At 40.0% G+C, this 22,784-nt stretch overlaps 1 protein-coding gene across 1 annotated transcript in view; it reads right to left on the bottom strand.

Moving 5' to 3' along the window:
• The window catches only part of ttll11 (tubulin tyrosine ligase-like family, member 11), a 179,457-nt gene that overhangs the window by 138,452 nt on the left and 18,221 nt on the right, over positions 1-22,784 (bottom strand). The window contains exon 3 of the mRNA XM_063073437.1: positions 21,793-21,926. Coding sequence (XP_062929507.1) covers positions 21,793-21,926 — 134 coding nt within the window. The remainder of the gene's footprint in view (positions 1-21,792; positions 21,927-22,784) is intronic.

The raw sequence follows: 22,784 nt of genomic DNA, 5'->3' as shown, positions 1-22,784 counted from the left end.
TGTCTGTGTGAGGAGTGGAGCACCACAAAGTCTCTCTCTCTCGCTCCGCACCTTGTAAAAGCCATCATCACAGACACACGCACAGACTCGCATGCACGCAGGCAGCACACGCCAAAAAAAATGCAAAAATGACACCATTCCAGTACAGTCCATGCAATAGACTGAGGAAGAGGGCCACATATCCAAGAGCAGAATGTTCTCATCTTTAATACTTACATGGTAACATTTTGTCAGATCTCTACTGCAAACTGTGGTGCCCCTAGAATATACAATTCAGAGTCTAGAAGGGGTCTAAAATTCTACAGCTATATAGCTTTGCACTTTCAGTCCCAATGAAAACAGCCCAGCATTCCATTAACCTTTTTTTGCTATTTTTATATAAGTTTATCAGTTTTTGGCAATTTTTACCAATGACAATCCAAGTCCATCTAATCCTTTATATCTAACAAAATACTATTTTCCCAATGACAATGATTTTTGTTTGTCTAAGGTAGATTCTTCACATTTTAATTTGGCTTTGGTCACTTGGTCTATTGATTTCTCTTCTAAGGCTGTTCATTCTTGAGGGGATTCTAATTCATAATTAAGTTAATGTTTTGTTAAACTGAAATCTATTTACAAGCAAATAAGTAAAAATCTAACCCCCTACAATAAAGACAAAGATATTTATGGATGACCTGTGATAAACAGATTGCAACATGATGAGTTCTGGCAATAATTACCCAGCTGAAGACAATTAAGTTTATTATCCTTGTTATTCAGTCAAATCATTTCCTTTCTTGGCACTCAGCTGGCCAACCATGTAAAAAGTTAAATGCCTTGATTTCCACATTGATGACCTGACACTGTAACAAAGGACTACAAGAAAAATGAAAGTTATATATGAGAATATTGTACACTGGAATACTCAGAAGATCAGTTAGAATCCGTAGAGATCAATGATTATTCATCAGAATTACAAAACTAGCTTTTCAGCATTTATAATTCTTTGGTTTTCAAACATATTCTAGACAGGATGAGGCATAGCTAAATTAATGACCAGAATTTTGTGGTTAGTAATAGATTTACAGATTCATAGTTATACATCATGGTCTTCAACCCATCTCATCTATGCTGACTAAGATTAGCTATCTACAGTACTGTGCAAAAGTCTTAGGCACATTTAAACAAAAATCTGTAAAGCAAAGGTGCATTTCATTATTTTTAAAAGCAATATTTCTAAATACCAAAAAAATTAACTATAAAGAGCAGTAAACAATAAAAACATCAATACTTGGTGTACAATCAAATCAATATTTGGTGTGACCCTCCTTTGCCTTTAAAACTGCATCAATTCTCCAAGGCACTGTTGCGCAGTTTTATAAGGAAGTTGGCTGGTAGGTTGTTCCATGCATCCTGGAGGACTTAGCACAGTTCTGCAGATTTTGGCTGTCTTGTTTGCTTCTGTATCTCCAGGTAATTCCAGACAGCCTCCATGATGTTGAGATCAGGGCTCTACGGAGGCCATACCATCTGAATCCATATTAAAAAAAACTAGGGTGCCTAGGGATCTTGCACAATACTGTATGCTAATCCCATTTGCCCACATTTGGCCCATAACCTATCCACGTCCCTGTCAAAATACACTAATGTTTACTGCATTTACCCACAGATTTTCAATGAGCTTTTGCAGTTTGATTTCAGGCCATACAAAATAGAAACAATGTAAGTCCTCACTAGAAGATCTGGAACCTATGTGAAATGAGTATCTTTACTTAACTAATTAAAATTAAGAATCCCTACCAATCCACAGAAGGAAAATCAGAATAGTAAATTCAACATTAAATCATGAACAAAACTGATGGGATGAGGAAAATAAAACATAGGGAAAAATTAAAACACTTTTAAAAAATCTTCAATAATAATTAAGAATTCTTCAGTAATGATTAATACATATATTTGTCCGGTTGTGTTTTTGCTAATATTCTATTTGTGCTTGTATAAATGAGGACTCAAAGCCACTGTGTCACCTAGCAGATGTCAGGGGCCAGTTGACAGATAATATTGGTGGGCTGAGGCGGTGGGGGGGGGGGGGTCTGAACTATATACAGTAAATACATGCATTTTCTGTGTCTTTGTATTTTTACTGATATTGTATTCTATATGGGTTTTTTGATGTATGCATCAAGCCGCAACGTCGCGGGGGTGGTGTGGGGAGAAGAAGTGGGCCTCGAGGCTCTTATTACGCAATTATTATCTTGTTTGCTTACTGTGTGACTGTTGGTAATGCATCACTGCACCTTGGCCCCGTAGTGATGCTGTCTTGTTTGGCTGTATTCATGAGTACTCATATATGATTAAATGACAATTATACTTGAATTCAATTGAGGGATTTGACAGATTGGGGGTGCAAATTTGTAAATTTTCAGTGCTCGGGACTTACTTTAAATTAAAAACACAACATATTATACCCTAACATTTGGGAAAAACTAAGCCTTGATCTTTTCTGAAAATCAAGCAGTTGGAATCAGAAAATAATGGAAACACAACAGGTAAAGCAGCGTTTGTGGGGAGAGAAAAAGAGTTAATGTTTGTGGTCAATGATCCTTCACCAGAAATATTTTCACTGGGTCCTTCACTGGAAATATTTTCTGCCATGTTTTCTGGAAATCCAATGGCCAGGCACAACAGATTCACACCTCTTGGTAATACATGAATGCCAACTCCCTCAAAGACATTGTTACATCATTGCTCTGCAACAGTAAGGACTCACAAGCAATAACCTCCAGATTGCCACTTTTAATTGTGCTCATGCAATTCTAAATGTGTAAATGCTGATTTAATACTCAATAACTGAATGGTTGTGGCTACAGTGTTAGACTTATTGTATAATCAAGGCCATATTTAAATTAAAAAAGGATAGGCTAACCAGTCCACAATGCTGTTCAAGCTTTACAGATAGTATATTGTGTAGCTGTAAACAAAATAACAATAATTCTTTTTTATATGTGTCACTTGCACACATGAGAAACTCCTCCATTCTAAGTGCCAATTTTAACCAAACCAACCTAATGAAAGCAATCACAAGGAAATCTGCAGATGCTGGAAATTCAAGTAACACACATCAAAGTTGCTGGTGAACGCAGCAGGCCAGGCAGCATCTCTAGGAAGAGGTACAGTCGACATTTCGGGCAGAGACGCTTTGTCAGGACTAACCGAAAGGAGAGCTAGTAAGAGATTTGAAAGTGGGAAGGGGAGGGGGAGATCCAAAATGATAGGAGAAGACAAGAGGGGGAGGGATGGAGCCAAGAGCTGGACAGTTGATTGGCAAAAGGGATACGAGAGGATCATGGGACAGGAGTCCTAGGGAGAAGGAAAAGGGGGAGGAGGGGAAAAAAGTCCAGAGGATGGGCAAGGGGTATAGTCAGAGGGGCAGAGGGAGAAAAAGGAGAGAGAGAGAGAAAGAATGTGTGTATATAAATAAATAACAGATGGGGTACGAGGGGGAGGTGGGGCAATAGTGGAAGATTGAGAAGTCAATGTTCATGCCATCAGGTTGGAGGGTAACCAGACGGAATATAAGGTGTTGTTCCTCCAACCTGAGAGTGGCTTCATCTTTACAGTAGAGGAGGCCGTGGATAGACATATCAGAATGGGAATGAGACGTGGAATTAATATGTGTGGCCACTGGGAGATCTTGCTTTCTCTGGCGGACAGAGCATAGGTGTTCAGTGAAACAATCTCCCAGTCCGCGTCGGGTCTCGCCAATATATAGAAGGCCACATCGGGAGCACCGGACGCAGTATATCACCCCAGCCGACTCACAGGTGAAGTGTCGCCTCACCTGGAAGGACCGTCTGGGGCCCTGAATGGTGGTGCGGGAGGAAGTGTAAGGGCATGTGTAGCACTTGTTCCGCTTACAAGGATAAGTGCCAGGAGGGAGATCGGTGGGGGAGGGATGGGGGGACGAATGGACAAGGGATTCGTGTAGGGAGCGATCCCTACGGAAAGTGGGGGGGGGGGGGAGGGAAAGATTTGCTTAGTGGATCTCCCTCCTGGCACTTATCCTTATAAGCAGAACAAGTGCTACACATGCCCTTAACACTTCCTCCCTCACCACCATTCAGGGCCCCAGAGGTGTATTCCACACTGGCTGTGCATTTCTCCTTCTTCTGACAGTCACCCAGTTATGCGTATCCTGCAATCTAGGAGTGACCATCTCCCTGTAGTTCCTGTCTATCACCTCCTCTTCTCCCATACGAGTGAAAAGTCATTGAACTGCAGTTCTAGTTCCTTAATATGTTCTCTCAAGAGTTGCAGCTCAGTGCACCTGGAGCAGATGTGCTTATTTGGGAGACTGGAGGCCTCCCAGACTTCCCACATCCCACACACAGCACAAAACACTGCCTTGAAGCCACTCTCACTAAACTACTATGCCCTAACAGATGAGGAATAAACATACAAGAGCAGAAAAAGAGAAACTTACCAAATACTTTACCTTGCCCAAGCTTGATGAGCCAAAGGCACTTTAAACACTAGCACACTCAAAAGAATACCCACTCTGCTTCCACTTAAAACGTTTTTATTGGCTCTTCCTAATGAATTTCTCTCGTTGATTGGTCACTCGTCAACTCAAGAGAAAACTGCCGCAAAGGTCTTCCTTTTTAAATCTTGGACGCAGACCTGACTGAAAGGCAGTTCTTTTTACACCCTGCTTCTTACTGATTGGTTGCTCCACAACTCCAAAACTGCTGCAAAGTTTTGCCTTTTACCTCTTGATCGCCATTCAGATTAAAAGGCAGCTCCTTTTTTTTAAAAAACACAGCCCTGATGTTGATTGCCCAACTGACATACATTGTGACATTTATTATTTTGCGGCAGCAGTGAGTGCAATACATAAATTGCTGTAAGTTACAATTAGAAATATAAATAGAAAGATAAATAAAGTAAATTGTGCAAAAAGGGAACAAAAAGTGAAGTAATGTTCATGGTTCACACAGAAATCTGTTCACTTTCTTGCAGTGCTTCCATTTCCTTTCATTTTGTTTTCTCCATCTATAGTTTAGCTTTACAGATTTAGATCTTATTTAAGGCTACAGAACCACTCTAATGAGTCATTTCAATCAATTAATTTCTTCTTTATTTTCCTAAATTGGTTTCAGGTCAAACAATTTATGAATTATCATTAATGTAAAGATCATTATTGTATAACTGACACCAGTTGATGGAGAATAATATAAAGGTACAGAGGAAGAAACTATGTTGTCTGTGACAGCAGCTGGTCTTTTCCTAAAGCTAATCCTTATTCATACTTGATTGCTAACCTTTAAATTACTTTAAAATTGATATTGTTGCTCCACCTTCTGGTAGAGTTACGCACAATCACTTGCCATAATACACAAGTTACAATATTACTGAGTGAAATGAAAATTCGCTTGTGATGGTGCAGCACATTAGATACGGCACGTTGACAGAGTGCCATCTGTTGGCATAATCAGGTAACTTTATTGTATTACATATGAAAGTATCGGACTGCGGTAGGGTTAAGAATTGTATCAATAAATTTCATCCCTTCCCATATTACAGAAATGATGAAAACAGGGAGTCAACATAGTAGAGAACAGATAAACGTAAAAAAAAATCAATTCCTACCTGATGGCATGAATATCAATTTCTCTAACATCAGGTAATTTTCCCTCTCAACCTTCTCTCTTCTATTCCCCATGCTGGCTCCCCTCTTGCCTCTTCTCTTCACCTGCCTGTCACCTCTCTAGTTCCCAACTGCCTTCCAACTTCTCCCATGGTCCACTCTCCTCTCATCCGATTACTCCTTCTTCAGCCCTTTACCTTTTCCACTAATTACCCCCCAGCTTCTCAACATCCCCCCACCCACCTACCTTCACCTTTCACCTTCCAGCTTGTACTCCCTCCCGTCCTCCACTTTCTTATACTGGCTTCTTCCCCCTTCCTTTCCAGTCTTGATGAAGGGTCTCCAACTGAAATGTTGACTTTTATCCCTTTTCATCGATACTGGCTAACCTGCCGAGTTCCTCCAGCATTCTATATGTGTTACTCTGCAGAATCTCTTGTGTTCCTCATTTAGATCTATTATTTGCTTTTCACTGTCTTCTTTCATCCAACAGAGGACAAAGGAGGACAGCAACACACATCAAAGTTGCTGGTGAACGCAGCAGGCCAGGCAGCATCTCTAGGAAGAGGTACAGTCGACATTTCAGGCCGAGACCCTTCGTCAGGAGTAACTGAAAGAAAGAGCTAGTAAGAGATTTGAAAGTGGGAAGGGGAGGGGGAGATCCAAAATGATAGGAGAAGACAGGAGGGGGAGGGATGGAGCCAAGAACTGGACAGGTGATTGGCAAAAGGAATATGAGAGGATCATGGGACAGGAGGCCTAGGGAGAAAGAAAGGGGGAGGGGGGGAAAAAAACCCAGAGGATGGGCAAGGGGTATAGTCAGAGCGACAGAGGGAGAAAAAGGAGAGAGAGAGAGAAAGAATGTGTGTATATAAATAAATAACAGATGGGGTACGAGGGGGAGGTGGGGCATTAGCAGAAGTTAGAGAAGTCAATGTTCATGCCATCAGGTTGGAGGCTACCCAGACTGAATATAAGGTGTTGTTCCTCCAACCTGAGTGTGGCTTCATCTTTACAGTAGAGGAGGACGTGGATAGACATATCAGAATGGGAATGGGATGTGGAATTAAAATGTGTGGCCACTGGGAGATCCTGCTTTCTTTGGCGGACACAGCGTAGGTGTTCAGCAAAACGATCTCCCAGTCTGCATCGGGTCTCGCCAATACATAGAAGGCCACATCGGGAGCACCGGACGCAGTATATCACCTCAGCCGACTCACAGGTGAAGTGTCGCCTCACCTGGGAGGACTGTCTGGGGCCCTGAATGGTGGTAAGGGAGGAAGTGTAAGGGCATGTGTAGCACTTGTTCCGCTTTCAAGAATAAGTGCCAGGAGGGAGATCAGTGGCGAGGGATGGGCGGGGTGGAACGAATGGACAAGGGAGTCGCGTAGGGAGCGATCCCTGCGGAAAGCAGGGGACGGGGAGGGAAAAATGTGTTTAGTGGTGGGATCCCGTTGGAGGTGGCGGAAGTTACAGAGAATAATATGTTGGACCCGGAGGCTGGATAAATTCACATTGACAATGACATTTTAACTTCAAATTTGGCAATAAGTCTGCAAAATTGAATTTTGTTTGGAAATCATGGAATAATGTGGAATCACTCTGTCCCAAAAGGTTGGGCAGTTGCTTCCAGGACAAAAGAAGAATTCCTAAAACATCCTAAAGCACCAGTGGCTGACAAGGGAAATTAGGGATATCAATTCCAAAGAAGAAACATACAGATTAGCCAGAAAAAGCGGCACACGTGAGGACTGGGAGAAATTCAGAGTCCAGCAGAGGAGGGCAAAGGGCTTAATTAGGAAAGGGAAAAAAGATTATGAAAGCTGGCAGGGCACATAAAAACTGACTATAAAAGCTTTTATAGATATGTGAAAAGAAAAAGATTGGTTAAGACAAATGTAGATCCCTTACAGTCAAAAAACAGGTGAATTGATCATGGGGAACAAGGACATGGCAGACCAATTGAATAACTACTTTGGTTCTGTCTTCACTAAGGAGGGCATAAATAATCTTCCGGAAACAGTAGGGGACCGAGGGTCTAGTGAGATGGAGGAACCGAGGGAACTGAATGTGGGAATTGGTGTTAGGTAAATTGAAGGGATTAAAGGCAGATAAATCCCCAGGGCCAGATGATCTGCATCCCAGAGTGCTTAAGGAAGTAGCCCAAGAAATAGTGGATGCATTAGTGATAATTTCTCAAAATTCTTTAGCTTCTGGATTAGTTCCTGAGGATTGGAGGGTGGCTAATGTAACCCCGTTTTTTAAAAAAGGAGGGGGAGAGAAAATGGGGAATTATAGACTGGTTAGCCTGACATCGGTGGTGGGGAAAATGCTAGAGATAGTTATCAAAGATGTGATAACAGCACATTTGGAAAGCAGCGAAATCGTCAGACAAAGTCAGCGTGGATTTGTGAAAGGAAAATCATGTCTGACGAATCTTATAGAATTTTTTGAGGATGTAACTAGTAGAGTGGATAGGGGAGAAACAGTGGATGTGGTATATTTGGATTTTCAAAAGGCTTTGACAAGGTCCCACACGGGAGATTAGTGCGCAAACTTAAAGCACACGGTATTGGGGGTATGGTATTGATGTGGACTGAGAACTGGTTGGCAGACAGGAAGCAAAGAGTGGGAATAAATGGGACCTTTTCAGAATGGCAGGCAGCGACTAGTGGGGTACCCCAAGGCTCAGTGCTGGGACCCCAGTTGTTTACAATATATATTAATGATTTAGACGAGGTAATTAAATGCAGCATCTAGAAGTCAGCGGGTAACACGAAGCTGGGCGGCAGTGTTAGCTGTGAGGAGGATGCTAAGAGGATGCAGGGTGACTTGGATAGGTTAGGTGAGTGGGCAAGTTCACAGCAGATGCAATTTAATGTGGATAAGTGTGAAGTTACCCACTTTGGTGGCAAAAACAGGAAAACGGATTATTATCTGAACGGTGGCCGATTAGGAAAAGGGGAAGTGCAACGAGACCTGGGTGTCATTGTACACCAGTCATTGAAAGTGGGCATGCAGGTACAGCAGGCAGTGAAAAAGGCGAATGGTATGTTGGCATTCATAGCAAAAGGATTCGAGTACAGGAGCAGGGAGGTTCTACTGCAGTTGTACAAGGCCTTGGTGAGACCACACCTGGATTATTGTGTGCAGTTTTGGTCCCCTAATCTGAGGAAAGACATTCTTGCCATAGAGGGAGTACAAAGAAGGTTCACCAGATTGATTCCTGGGATGGCAGGACTTTCATATGAAGAAAGACTGGATCGATTAGGCTTATACTCACTGGAATTTAGAAGATTGAGAGGGAATCTTATTGAAACATATAAAATTCTAAAGGGATTGGACAGGCTAGATGCAGGAAGATTGTTCCCGATGTTGGGGAAGTCCGGAACGAGGGGTCACAGTTTAAGGATAAAGGGGAAGCCTTTTAGGACTGAGATGAGGGAAAACTTCTTCACACAGAGAGTGGTGAATCTGTGAAATTCTCTGCCACAGGAAACAGTTGAGGCCTGTTCATTGGCTATATTTAAGAGGGAGTTAGATATGGCCCTTGTGGCTAAAGGGATCGGGGGTATGGAGAGAAAGCAGGTATAGGGTTCTGAGTTGGATGATCAGCCATGATCATACTGAATGGTGGTGCAGGCTCGAAGGGCCGAATGGCCTACTCCTGCATCTATTTTCTATGTCTGTATCCATAGACATAACTATGCTTTACCATATGAAAACCAGTATTGCTTGCCGAACTCCCTCCTCAGCTCTAATTTTATGCTAGTGAATGCAGGTGTCCCCCGCTTTTCAAACGTTCGCTTTACGAAACCCCACTGTTATGAAAGACCTAGATTAGTACCCTGTTTTCGCTTTCAGAAGGTGTTTTCACTGTTACGAAAAAAAGTAGTGCGTGATAAAAAATCAGCGGGCAATAAAAGGCAGCACGCCCCAAGCAGCCGCTCTCCCCGAATTCGGAACTGCATTCTCGCTGGCATTGCTTAAGCACATGCCTGTGAGCAGTCGTTTGCAAGATGAGTTCTATGGTATCGGAAAAGCCTAAAAGAGCTCGTAAGGGTGTTACACTTAGCGTAAAACTAGACATAATTAAGCATTTCGATCGTGGTGAACGAAGTAAGGACAAAGTGAGTTTGGCTTGTGGAAGCTGACAAACATGATGTTGAAGAGGTTTTGGCATCCCATGACCAAGATCTGATAGATGAAGAGTTGATGCAATTGGAAGAAAAATGGATAACAATTGAAACCGAATGAGTAATGATAAAATACGACTTTAATTTTGAAAGGGTACGTCGGTGTAGGGGATATTTGCAGGATGGTTTGAGTCGTTACAAAGAACCGTGTGATGGAAAAATGCGCGAGGCTCAGCAGTCAAGCAAGCCTTCCACATCAGCCACAGCAGACAACAAACCTCAACCTTTGACATCAAGGCGGGCAGAGATAGAAGATGACCTGCCTGCCCTAATGGAAACAGACGATGACGAGATGACACCCCAGTGTCCCACCACCCCAACCCCAGGCCACGGACAGATACTGATTCGCAGAGAATGCAGCGGTAGCCAGGAGGCACACAGCACATCTTTAAGAAAAAAGCCGAAATAAACATGCTAATTAATTAGGTGCCTCCCAACACGTAATTGTCAGCCCAGATCAGAGACGACGCAATCGGAAATCAGCACTGATCTGGGCCGACAATTACGTGCCAGGCGGCACCTAATTAATTAGCATGTTGGTTTCAGCTTTTTTCTTCAAGATGTGCTATGTGCCTCCCGGCTACCCTTCGACCCCTGCATGCTTCGTGGATCGGTATCGGTGGGTGGCCCGGAGGGTGGGGGCCACTGCACCACCCAAGCTGCGACGACTCAGCCTAACACACCATCATCAGTGTGCCCAGCGCTGAACCAATTCTGGTAAGTGATACTACACTGTACATACATTATTTCTACTTTATATCGGCTGTGTATTTTTACGTGTTATTTGGTATGATTTGGCAGCTTCATAGCTTAAAGGTTACTGGAGAGCGCTTGCGCCGTGTTTTTGCCAACAGCGCTTGCGTGAGATTTTCTGCCGACGGCGCTTGTGTGAGATTTTCGCTATGGAGAACAGTGCAGTAATGATTGTGGAAAAGTATTTCTACTTTATATAGGCTGTGTATTTATCATATCATTCCTGCTTTTACTATATGTTACTGTTATTTTAGGCTTTATGTGTTATTTGGCATGATTTGGTAGGTTATTTTTGGGTCTGCGAACGCTCACAAAATTTTCCCATATAAATAAATGGTAATTGCTTCTTCGCTTTACGACATTTCGGCTTACAAACCGTTTCACAGGAACATTCTACCTTCGGATGGTGGGGGAAACCTGTATAGTGAACATTTCTTTGGGATCTATGTCTACTATCTTTGGATGGGAAACAAGGACCATAGGTGTCCAGGCACAACTTTAAAAAAAAAGGGTGTTGTGGAATGCGTTTGACAGCCTCCATGTTCTATTATGCAATAAGACCATAAAACAAGAGCAGAATTAAACTAATCAGCCCATCGAGTCTGCTCTGCCATTAAATAATGGCTGCTTTATTATCCCCCTCAACCCCATTCTCCTGCCTTCTCCCCATAACCTCTGACACCCTTACTAATCAAGAACAAACCAACCTCTGATTTAAGTACTGTGGATTCAAGTTAATTGGGACATACTGGGACAAGTACATTTTGGCCCAATTCAGCAGCTGCCCCAACTAGCCAAAGTTTCATGGAAATTGTTATAAAGGTATAAGAGACAAACTCAGTAAGAAATTATATTTTTAATGAAATACAGAACAAAGTAGAACATTATCAACACTACTACAGTGCTATAAAGCTGAATTAGCTTCTAGTAGGTATTAACGAAGGTATACGCTGACATGTTTTTTTGACCTACTGTAGACACCTAGTAAAGATACCTAGTGTAGATAATGGACTGCCTTCATACAATGCTATCAATGATTGCATCTTCCAATTCTTTTTTTTATGCAATATTCAAGATATTTATTGATACCTTCAAGTTCCTAGTGAAGTTATTTCCTTTTCACTCCTGGCCATTTCTGGCATCTCCATGTCTAAACGCTTAAAACCACAGTGAGCAAAATTATTTCTCACTAACTTTCAGTGACAATAATCACTGCTTTTTGAACACAAGCACACACAATTTAAGCTATTTAAAAACTGTTCACTCCAAGTCCAATGGCCACCCAAGTGCACGCATCTGAAGCTAGTTAGAAACTGTTTGTCAACAATCTCCTGCCCCAACTAAGTACCATAGTGTCCCAAATAAATTAAGGGAATTTGGCTATTTTTTCGATTTATGTTTGTTGTTTAAAGTTTCCCAAATAAGCAACTGCCCTAATTAACCAATGGCACAATAAACCAGAATTCACTGTGTATCCAATGACTTGGTCTCCACAGCTGTCTGTGGTAATAAGTTCTAGATTCACCACAGCCCGGCTGAAGATGCTTCTTCTCATCTCTGTTCTAAAGGGGCGTCCTTCTATTCCGAGGCTCTGTCCTCTGGTACTAGACTCCTCCACTCTTGGAAACATCCTCTCTGTGTCCACTCTATCCAGGGCTATACCTTGTATGTGGGGATAAAAATCCAATTTTCCCTTCTATCTTCGGTTATCCTTGATCTGTCTTCCTGTGTTAACCCATGGAAGTTAAATACCATGACTTTCACTGTCAAAGCATTTGATTTTGAGAGGTTTCATTTCATTGCCTCTTGAATCACATTTTCAAATTAAAAAATACTTACTGCCCCTTTTCTTATAGTTAACCAGGTAGCTCTCTTACTTCAGTCAGATGGTTGTTGGTTCAAGTCCCCCTCCAAAAATGTGGCCACAAAAATATAGGCTAATGCCCAACTTTAGTACTAAGGGAGTGCTGTTCTATTAGAGGGAATGTATTTCACATGAGACATTAAATAGTGTCCCTGTCCAGTCTTTGAGAACATTATGAAAAATGCTGTAATAATATTTCAAAAAGTAATGAAGTTGTCTCTGCTAATATTTATTCCTCAATAAACATCTGAGGTTATCTGGTCAATATCATATTGCTTGTTGTACAGAAATTGACTGTCATATTTCCTACTTCACAATAAAGACAACACTTCTTGAAGTAATTCTTTGACTTCAAATTGCTTTGGGGCTTCCTGAGGTTAAGGAAGATACTATACAAGTGCAAGTCCTTCTTTCTAAAAATGTAACTTCCCAATTTTGTTGTATTCTTTCCCTAGCTCTAATTCCTTTCCCCAAGGTGTAAGCTTCTGCACAAAATTACAATTTCTTAGGTTTTGTCAAAGTCACATATGAAAAGATATAGTCTTATCTACCTACAATATGTGCTCTACTTAATGTGCAACCTCTGAAAGTATAATTATCTGCATGGCAAACTCTGACTTAGTGATAATTAGAAAATAAAATTATATGCGTAGACATCAAGAGAGCTTATTTCTCTACTTTGAATATTGCTACAACATACTTTAAGGTAGGGTCTTGGTTTTAAGTAATCAGAAAGACAGCATCCCATAATGAAGTACTTTTACAAAATAATGGGCATAAGTGACACAGCTTCTGCAGCGTTTCCTGAACTCATAAAACATAGAATGGTACAGCAAAGGAACAGTGCTTCAACCCACAACCTCTGCACTCAACATGATACCAAATTAAACTAATTATCTTCTGCTTGTTCATGATCCATATCTCTCCAGACTGAAGTGTCCATCAACAGCCTTTTAAACATACTTCTGTATCTACTTCCATTACTCTCCCCCCCCCCCAGGAGTCCAACCAGTGAAGGTAAGCATGCCATATGCCTTCTTCACCATGCTATCTGTGTGGCCACTTTCAGTGAGCTGTGCATTTGGATCCCGAGATCCCTCCATACATTCCTTTCTTACCCTAAGGCACGTGTGCTAGATCAAGCCATAGCTGACAATTTATCTGTGGTACTAAAACTGAATATTTCTTTAGTTTTTCATATTTACCAAATCTTGCCCTAATATATTTACATAACTCATCATTTCCTTTCCAGTCCTCTTTTGTGTTAAGGGCTACAGCTCTTAATTATAACAAGCATTGGGAGAGAAAGAGAGAAAGAAAGAAACAGAAGAAACTCATTGTTCTATCAACAATCACATCAGCTGGTTCATTAGAACAACATTTGCACTAGATTATTTAATTGCCCAATAGTAGTCTGCAATGATAGCTACCAGTATTACACAAGTTAATGAAAGAAAAAAAGTTCAAATTCATACCATTGTTTATTACTCTCGGAAATCCAGGATGAAATCTAAATAAAGCACAAAAACCCAACAAGTCTAATAGGGATAGAACATATACAGTAAATAGTAGGGAGTGCAGGAATGTAGATGAACAGAGGGACATTGAGGTTCAAGTGCACAAATCTCCAGTATATGAGATAGATAGAAGTGGATGTGCTGAGGAGAGTGCAGAAGAGATTCACCAATATGTTGCCTGGGTTGGAAGACCGATTCCAGAGTGAGGACATAATGAGTGCAGTGGATAGAGGGGAACAGGTGGATGTCGTATACTTGGATTTCCAGAAGGCGCTCGATAAGGTACCGCACAAGAGGCTTATAAATAAGATACGGATGCATGGAGTCAGAGGAAGTGTATTGGCATGCATAGTGGATTGGTTAACCGATAGAAGGCAGAGAGTTGGTATAAATGGGTGTTTCTCCAGTTGGCAGTCAGTGGTGAGTGGGGTGCTGCAGGGGTCGGTGCTGGGCCTGCAGCTGTTTACCATTTACATTGATGATTTAGAAGAGGGGACTGAGTGTAGCGCAGCAGAATTTGCTGATGACACTAAACTGAGTGGAAAAGCAAAATGCACAGAGGACGTGGAGAATCCGCAGAGGGATATAGATAAATTAGTGAATGGGCCAAGGTCTGGCAGATGGAATACAATGCTGGTAAATGCGAGATCATCTACTTTGGAAGGAATAATAGAAGAGAAGATTATTATTTAAATGGTGAAAGATCGTAGCATGCTGTTGTGCAGAGGGACTTGGGAGTGCTTGTGCATGAATCGCAAAAAGTTAGCTTGCAGGTACAACAGGTTATTAAGAAGGCAAACAGAATGTTGGCCTTCATTGCTAGAGGGATTGAATTCAAGAGCAGGGAGGTCATGCTGCAACTATATAGGGTACTCGTGAAACTGCACCCGGAGTACTGTGTGCAGTTCTGGTCTCCGTACTTGAGAAAAGATATACTGGCTTTGGAGGCAGTGCAGAGGAGGTTCACCAGGTTGATTCCAGGGATGAAGGAGTTAACCTATGAGGAGAGATTGAGTTGCCTGGGACTATACTCTCTGGAGTTCAGAAGAATAAGAGGGATCTTATAGAAACATACAAAATTTTGAAAGGGATCGACAAGATAGAAGTAGGAAAGTTGTTTCCATTGGTAGGTGAGACTAGAACTAGAGGACATTGCCTCAAGATTCAGGGGAGAAGATTTAGGATGGAGATGAGGAGAAACTGTTTTTCCCAGAGAGTGGTGAATCTGTGGAATTCTCCGCCCAGGGAAGCAGTTGAGGCTTCTTCACTAAATATATTTAAGAAACAGTTAAGATAGTTTTTACACAGTAAGGGAATTAAGGGTTATGGAGAAAAGGCAGGTAGATGGAGCTGAGTTTACGGACAGATCAGCCATGATCTTATTGAATGGTGGGGTAGGCTCGATGGGCCGGATGGCCTTACTCCTGCTCCTATTTCTTATGACACTGGATAGACTAGGTTTTCCCTGGGGCAAACAAGGATGAGATATAACTTGAGGGAGGTATACAAGAGGCAATAGATAGGATAGGGATATGAAAAACAAGAGGGCATAGTTTAAGGTGAGAGCAAGGAGTTTAAAAGGCGATTTGAGGAGAAAAATTTGATTTAAAGAAAACAGAGGTCTCATTGCTAGAGGAGATGCTGAAATGAAAAGGATGAACCAAGAAATTATGCTGGGGAATATGGAGATGGTAGAGAGACTAAGCAAATACATTGTGCCTTCTTCATGAGATCTCACACATCTAGAAATACTGGAAAATAACAGGTCTGTAATGATTATGGAATTTAAAGAAATCGACTTTCATGAAGATAAAGGGACTGACATCGATAGATCCCCAGACTTTCAAAGAAGGTGAAAAAGCAGATAGAGATTGTCATCATTCAAAATTTTTCATGGATCAGACAGATTGAAAAGTAGGAAAAGTAACCCCACTATTTAAGAAACACAAGAGAAAATGGGCAACTACAGATTAATTAGTAGAAGGGAAAAGCATAGAAACTATCATTAATGAAGCAGCAACAAGGCAATAAAATATGATAATTAGATTAGGACAAGTAAACACAGATTTGTTAAAATAAAATTGTTTTGAACAATTATTTGAATTTTTTGAGGTTGTAGCTAGAAATAGGGCATCAGTGAATTGGATCTGGACTTTCAGGAGGTCTTCAATAAGGTGCACAAAGAGTCAATAAACAAAGCCTACTTGCTTCGGAGTTTGCAAAGATTCCGTATGACATCTAAAATTTGAAAAACTCCGATAGATATGTGGTGCAGTATATCATCTGGCTGCATCACAGCCTGTATCAAGACCAACGGCTTTCCATGGAAAATCCTACAAAAAGTAGTGGATATGGCCCAGTCCATCACAGGTAAAGCCCTCCTCACCATAGACCACATCTACATGAAGCATTAGAGCAGGAAAGGAGCATCAATCATCGGGAACTTTCTTGCTGCTGCCATCAGGAAGGTGGTACAGGAGCTTCAGGACTTACACAACCAGGTTCAGGACCAGTTATTACCCCTCAAGCATCAGACTCTTGAACCAAGGTGATAAATTTACTTGTCCCATCAATGAAATGGCTCTGCATTCATATTCTTGATATTTATTGCTTATTATTATTTTTTATGTTTGTACAGTTTGTTTTCTTATGCACACTGGTTGAACATCCTACAGTCTTTCATTAATTCTATTCTGGTTATAATATTATGGATTTACTGAATATGCCCTCAAGAAACTGAATCTCAGAGATGTATACGGTGACATAGTATATGTACTTTGATAATAAATTTACTTTGAACTTTGAAGTCAGTATACAAGACATTGGGATAATACATTGATATAGACCCAGGATTGCTTAATTAACAGATAAAAGTGGTCATAATCAAATTATTTCAGTTTGGAAGGTTGTTTTAACAGTAAGGTGCAATTGGAATCTGACTTGTCCTCAGCTGTTCGTGATCATTATTGATTTAAATTAGCAATCACATGTTCAAATTTGCTAATATACAAAGCTGCATGGGTTGTGGCAAAGATGCAGGAACACTTCAGGAGAACCAATTTTTTTAATGATTAGAAAATGGGTTTAGGTATTCAAAGAGACCTGGCAGACCCTGTACATCGTACGTTAATATAGTGTACATGTACAGCAAGTGACCAGAAAGGCCAATGTTATGTTGAACTTTACTGGAGGGCTATGTAAGTACAAGAGGAAAAACACTGTAGTAAATTATGTAGAGCCCTAGCGATACTGCAACTCGATTACTGTGTACAGGTCTTGCCTCCATACCAAAGGAAGAATGTAATTGTAATACAAGAGTGCAACAAAGGTCCATCACATTGATTATTAGGAAGACAAGTTTGTCCAATGGAGAGAGAGCAAGTAGACTGATCCTATAATCCCTATAATTTAGAAAAATGAAAAATACAACATTCTCATAAGACTTTGCAGTGTAGATGCAGAGGTGATATTTTTACCTAGTTAAGCATCTGAAACCAGAGAGACTCTGAACTGCAGGAATGATTAAAAAACAGAGATTGATTATTCATTATGTTTCTATATTTTTGAATTTGATCCAAAATTCAGCTTCTTCTAGGGATTTTAACAGCTCTTTAGAATACAAGATCTACTTTGATTTCTTAAATAGGTACATGCACAATGTGAAACAAATTAGGTGATACAACATAGTGGCAATGTCATTACACTCTACAACAGCTTGATAGAATTTCCACTGCCATCATAAGGACATATTCTCAGCTAAAAAAACAAATGAGGGGCAATAGTGTAAGCAAAACGAACCCATACACACATTAAAAAGTGATGTCCATATTTAAAGGTGATTGAACCCCAGTGCAAATAGATTTACCTAATGTACCCAAGAAAATGTTATTATACATAAAACACAAAGATACATGGGTTTGCATAACAAGTAATCTTCGATAATGTACAGAATGTTTTTGCAGTGAACAAACTTCCATTTTATAGTAACACACATAATGTTGGAGGAACTCAGCATCTAGAAGAGAAAGAAACAGTCAACGTTTTGGGCCAAGACCCTTCATCTGGTCTTCGCTTAAAACGTCAACTGTTTATTCTCCTCCATAACTTGACCTGTTAGGTTCCTCCAGCATTTTGTGTGTTGCTTAAGATTTCCAGACTCTACAGAACCTCTTACATTTTCCATTCTACAGTGCACATTTGATCTTTAAAAATGGAAATACTTAGAGATAACAAGGTCAAGTACACAGACTTCACACCTCTGAAAATAGGGCTTGTCAAAAAGATTTTAGTACTTGAAAATAAAATGTCTAACCAAATGTGTGAAAACACAGCTCACTGTGAAAATCTCACTACGTTTGCAAATGAAAGCATCAAAAAAAAAGTAAGCAGTTTTTCGTGGTTTCAAGAAATAGCTTCTGGGATACAAGCAACACCAGCAAGGATTAATGCCCAAAACTGTCATACCAAAGAAATGAATTTCTAATGATGTCGACATTCTTACCCATCTCTTCTCAAATTATCTTTTAGCTTAATATCACTTTCTCTTTTACATTTGTTTAAAGCTATATCTGTGCTCCTTTATTCTGATCACCCATCCAGTTATGTCAATATACCCATCGTGCTTTGCTATTTCCTAATATATCTACACCCTACTTCAGAATCAGGTTTAATATCACTGTCATATATCATGAAACTTGTTTTGCAGCAGCAGTGCAATGCAACAAAAATACTATAAATTATAATAAGAAATACACTCTAAAGATTAAATGAGATAAGCAGCGCAAATAAAAAAGAGCAAAAATAATGAGGTAGTGTTCATCAGTGGGTTCATAGTCCATTCAGAAATCTAATTGTGTAGGGGAATAAGCCGTTCCTAAAACGTTGAATGTGTGCCTTCATGCTCCTGTACCTCCCCTCTGATGGTGGCAATAAAAGGTGACATGTCCTGGATGATAGGGGGTCCTTAATGATGGATGCTGCCTTCATGAGGCATCACCTTTTGAAGATGTCACCAATGCTGGGGAAGCTAGTACCCACAGGTCTGCATTCCTCTGCAGCTTTTTCCAAACCTTTGCAGGCAGTGATGGTAATGGTCTTTCCATACCAGGCAGTACTGCAACCAGTTAGAAGGCTAACTAAGTTCACTTACAGTGGCTGAACTGGAATATTAAACACAGCCCTCTTGCTACAGCTACAGGGGGGAAAAAGATTAGTTCTAGAATTCAATTCTCACTGTTTCAGCTACGATATTGTCTGGTCCTATAGCCTTTCCAAAATCTAGTGATCAAGAGTCTGTTCTTGTCATGAAAAGTGACAACTATTGGCTGAAAACTGGTTTTGATGATCATGAGTATCTAGGTTGGAAAGAGAAATGGATCATCTTCTCAGTACTTCAGGTTTAACAAGATGGAGGACAACTAATTCATCAATTGTATATGGAAATTCATCAATTGTATATCGGAAATTGTATATGGAAATCAGGAGGAAGTTTTCTTGTCTCATTTGTTCTTATGTCACAGAACTTTGTAAGGTTTATAGTCAACGTTGTGGATTTATAAGGATGCTCCTTGTATGTATCTGCACCATCTCTTCTGGTTGATCAATCCTGCAGGATGCATCCAGAGATTGTCATGAATATGTCTGGCACAACTATACACGATAGGAAGGATGCTGAGGCTTGAAGAGGGTGCAGAAGGGGTTTACCAGGGTGCTGTGTGGATTAGAGGGCATGTGCTATAACAAGAAGATGGTCAAATTGGGTTGTTTTCTCTGGAGTGGTGGAGAGTGAGGGGAGATTTGATAGAGGTTTACAAGTTTAGATAGAGTAGACAGACATTTTTTTCCCCCAAGGATTGAAATGTCTAATACCAGAGGGCATGCATACAAGGAAGGAGGGGGTAATTTCAAAAAAGATGCGAGAGGAAAGTTTCTCTCCCCCCACCGAGCAGTGGAGGCAGAAACATTAGGGCCTTTTAAGAGACATTTAGATGGGTACATAAAGATATTGTGTAGGCAGAAGAGATTAGTCATTTGATTAGTAATTTAATTGTTTTGGCACAACACTGCGGGCCAAATGGCCTGTTCTGTGCTTATATGTTACTGAAGTGATTAATGTATTTCACATTCTATTTGTATCAAACTGGTGACTGGATTTAAATTAATACTAACTGTATTTATAGTTAATAAATGCATCATAAAGGACAATTGCAGCAACACAAGTAGAAGACAAATTTATTACAAATATCAGAAAATAAAGTGCTCCAAAAATCTCTAGATTAATACAACTTATGAAAATTATAGAAACTCAACTGCGATTTAAAGGATATTCAACTTCTCATTTGAAATATTCTAACTTGGTAGTCAAAGAGTCAGTATTATTCACTTTGGGCCTCTAGCTGATCAGAAAATTTCCTAACCAAATCAATAATCTATTGCCAGTTCCACAAACTACAACCTTCGCTTATGAAAATCTTTAATCAATTCTCTTCATAAGTCTGTTTAATGGCATTCACTAAATTCTTTGGTCACTTCTGTTATGCATAGCTTCTTTGGGTATTATCTACTCCTTACAATTCTATGCAGACTTCCCTTCATCAACTGCTTTTTTTCCCTCCAGTGCCTTGGTTTTAAAAGCTTTCATTCTATTTTTTCATGGGCATGTCCCTGTCTGTCATTGATTGATAGGTATCACTGCCATTTTTGGATGCAAGTATAACTGGTGTTATATCTACAGTCACATGGTCCTAAGTGTTTGAACATTGTTCTTTGGTCTCTCATCTATCTTCATTCCTCCTATCCCTTTGAACAAGCATCTGTCTACGGTGTCTTCAAACGCTTTGTTCAAAAATTTTCTTTTGATAACTCTTCCAAAGGTAGCTTCAGAATATTGAGCTTTACGTTTCTACGGTACAGAAATTCAGTTATTCTTTTACTACGAGTGATGAAGTTCTTAAACTAAATTAAGCTGAAAGTCTTACCTTGGAGACATCAGATGATACAAAAAAGTTTCAGAATACTGAAACTACTTAAGAAAACACTTAGTAAGTGATAAACTAAGTAAACATACTCCTTCAATTTTCAAAAGGTAGCTCAGACTTCATGATGTCATATCTGCATAAATAGCATTTTTTCTTACTAGCTGTTCCTTTCTCACACCTCGTGATGCAAAGAGCAGTATTTTTGCTGTTTCCTTAGCATTTGTCTTTTTTTACGAGGTATGGTTGCTAGCTCAACTTTCAACCCAGCACGGATGGAAAGCATGCAAGGAGCTGCCGGATTTGAACCCTAGACCACTCACCTCAAAAGTCCAGTGCTGATGTTACTTTACCACCGACCAGCTATACTTACTAGATTGGTGCAGTGTAATCTCAATGACCATTCTTTTCCTCAAGTTGCTTAACAGCATGGTATCACATTTACAAAAAGAAAACCTATCAAGTACCTAAAAATGGAGTGGTGATCCCAAATACAAAAAAAATCACTATCGTTACTGGTCTGCCACTAATAGGTCTGATATATCTTTCAATGGCACACTTTAAATGTAAAAAACTATTTTTGATGTTTACATTGGCTTTAAAAGGAAAAAGCAAGAAACAAGAATGAATTTCTCACAAATCCTTTGTGAGGTGACGGTTTTCTAAAACTAAAACATATTCTTTAGATCTTCTTCATATCAATAGTTAACAGGAAGGGCTTCAGATTTCACCTGTGACATTCTTTAAATAAAAGAAAAGTTAAGCTTTACAGCCAACTTCCTTTATTATAAATGTGCAAAGGAAGAATGATATTCCAATTTATATTTGATGCAGTTATACAATTTTCTCAGCATTTTACCTGATCTACAAAACTTTGGTATTCTTCTGGCAAAATCCAAGAACGAGGATAAAACTTGTATTCATCAGGGAATAATTCCTGCATCGTTCGAACTGCTCGACTAAAATTGACTTTACGTGTCATTTCCATCATTCCTAAAAAGGGAAAAATGCTGCAGTTATTAGAGCCTTGGGTAGTAATACATAGTTAAGGTTTATATAAAACAGTATACTAGCAAACAAATCACAGCCTATGAAAAATAAGTGCTAAATTTTAAAAAACTCATAGAATATATACTGAATTCAACCAATTCAATGCTTTCAAAAACTGAGCTATTCAATCATCTTCTTCTAACTGTACTGGCAGTTTGCAGACCATTGCAAGGTGCAATACCGCCATCTACTGGACTGGAGTATGGATCAAAGAGACAGAAGAAACAGCCCCTTTAATTCCGCCTCCTCAAAAAAAAATTCAAAAAGTAATGCTTTTCAGAAAGTCAAATACTTACATACATTATGATGGCAGTGATATCCTAACAAACTATCCATGTTAAACTATGTCTGTCCTAAGGATCTCAATTTAGCAATTAGAAGCTTCCCCATAGGACCTGCATTCAAACAATATATGTGACACTGTTTCTAGTCAAAGGCACTTCCTACAAATTCCTGTATCATGCACATTAGTTCTGAACAATGAACTATTCAACCTTGTATGTCCAATACAGAAACATGCAAGTATAACTTCTTCCCCCCTGATATACCCAAATTCTTGTTGGCCCTGGTGCTCAGAGCAAGAGCAGGAACTCTAAAAAGGCAATTCTCATTGATTGGCTAATTGGAGGGTGCTTTTTCTAATAAATTGTAGGTAAGGTTAAATGGAATGGAACATAAATTGAGGGGTTAGGAATTGAGGTATTGGTGTAGGTGCATAAGATCTTATTTTGGCACTCATCCTGAGTATTTCATTCAGAGTACACAAAGACGGCAGTTAAGGCAGTAGAATGTCCCTCCTAT

Source organism: Mobula hypostoma, chromosome 21 (genome assembly GCF_963921235.1).
Source record: "Mobula hypostoma chromosome 21, sMobHyp1.1, whole genome shotgun sequence".
NCBI lineage: Eukaryota > Metazoa > Chordata > Chondrichthyes > Myliobatiformes > Myliobatidae > Mobula > Mobula hypostoma.
The sequence above is the reverse complement of the archived record's forward strand: the minus strand, read 5'-3'. Positions and strand labels throughout refer to the sequence as shown.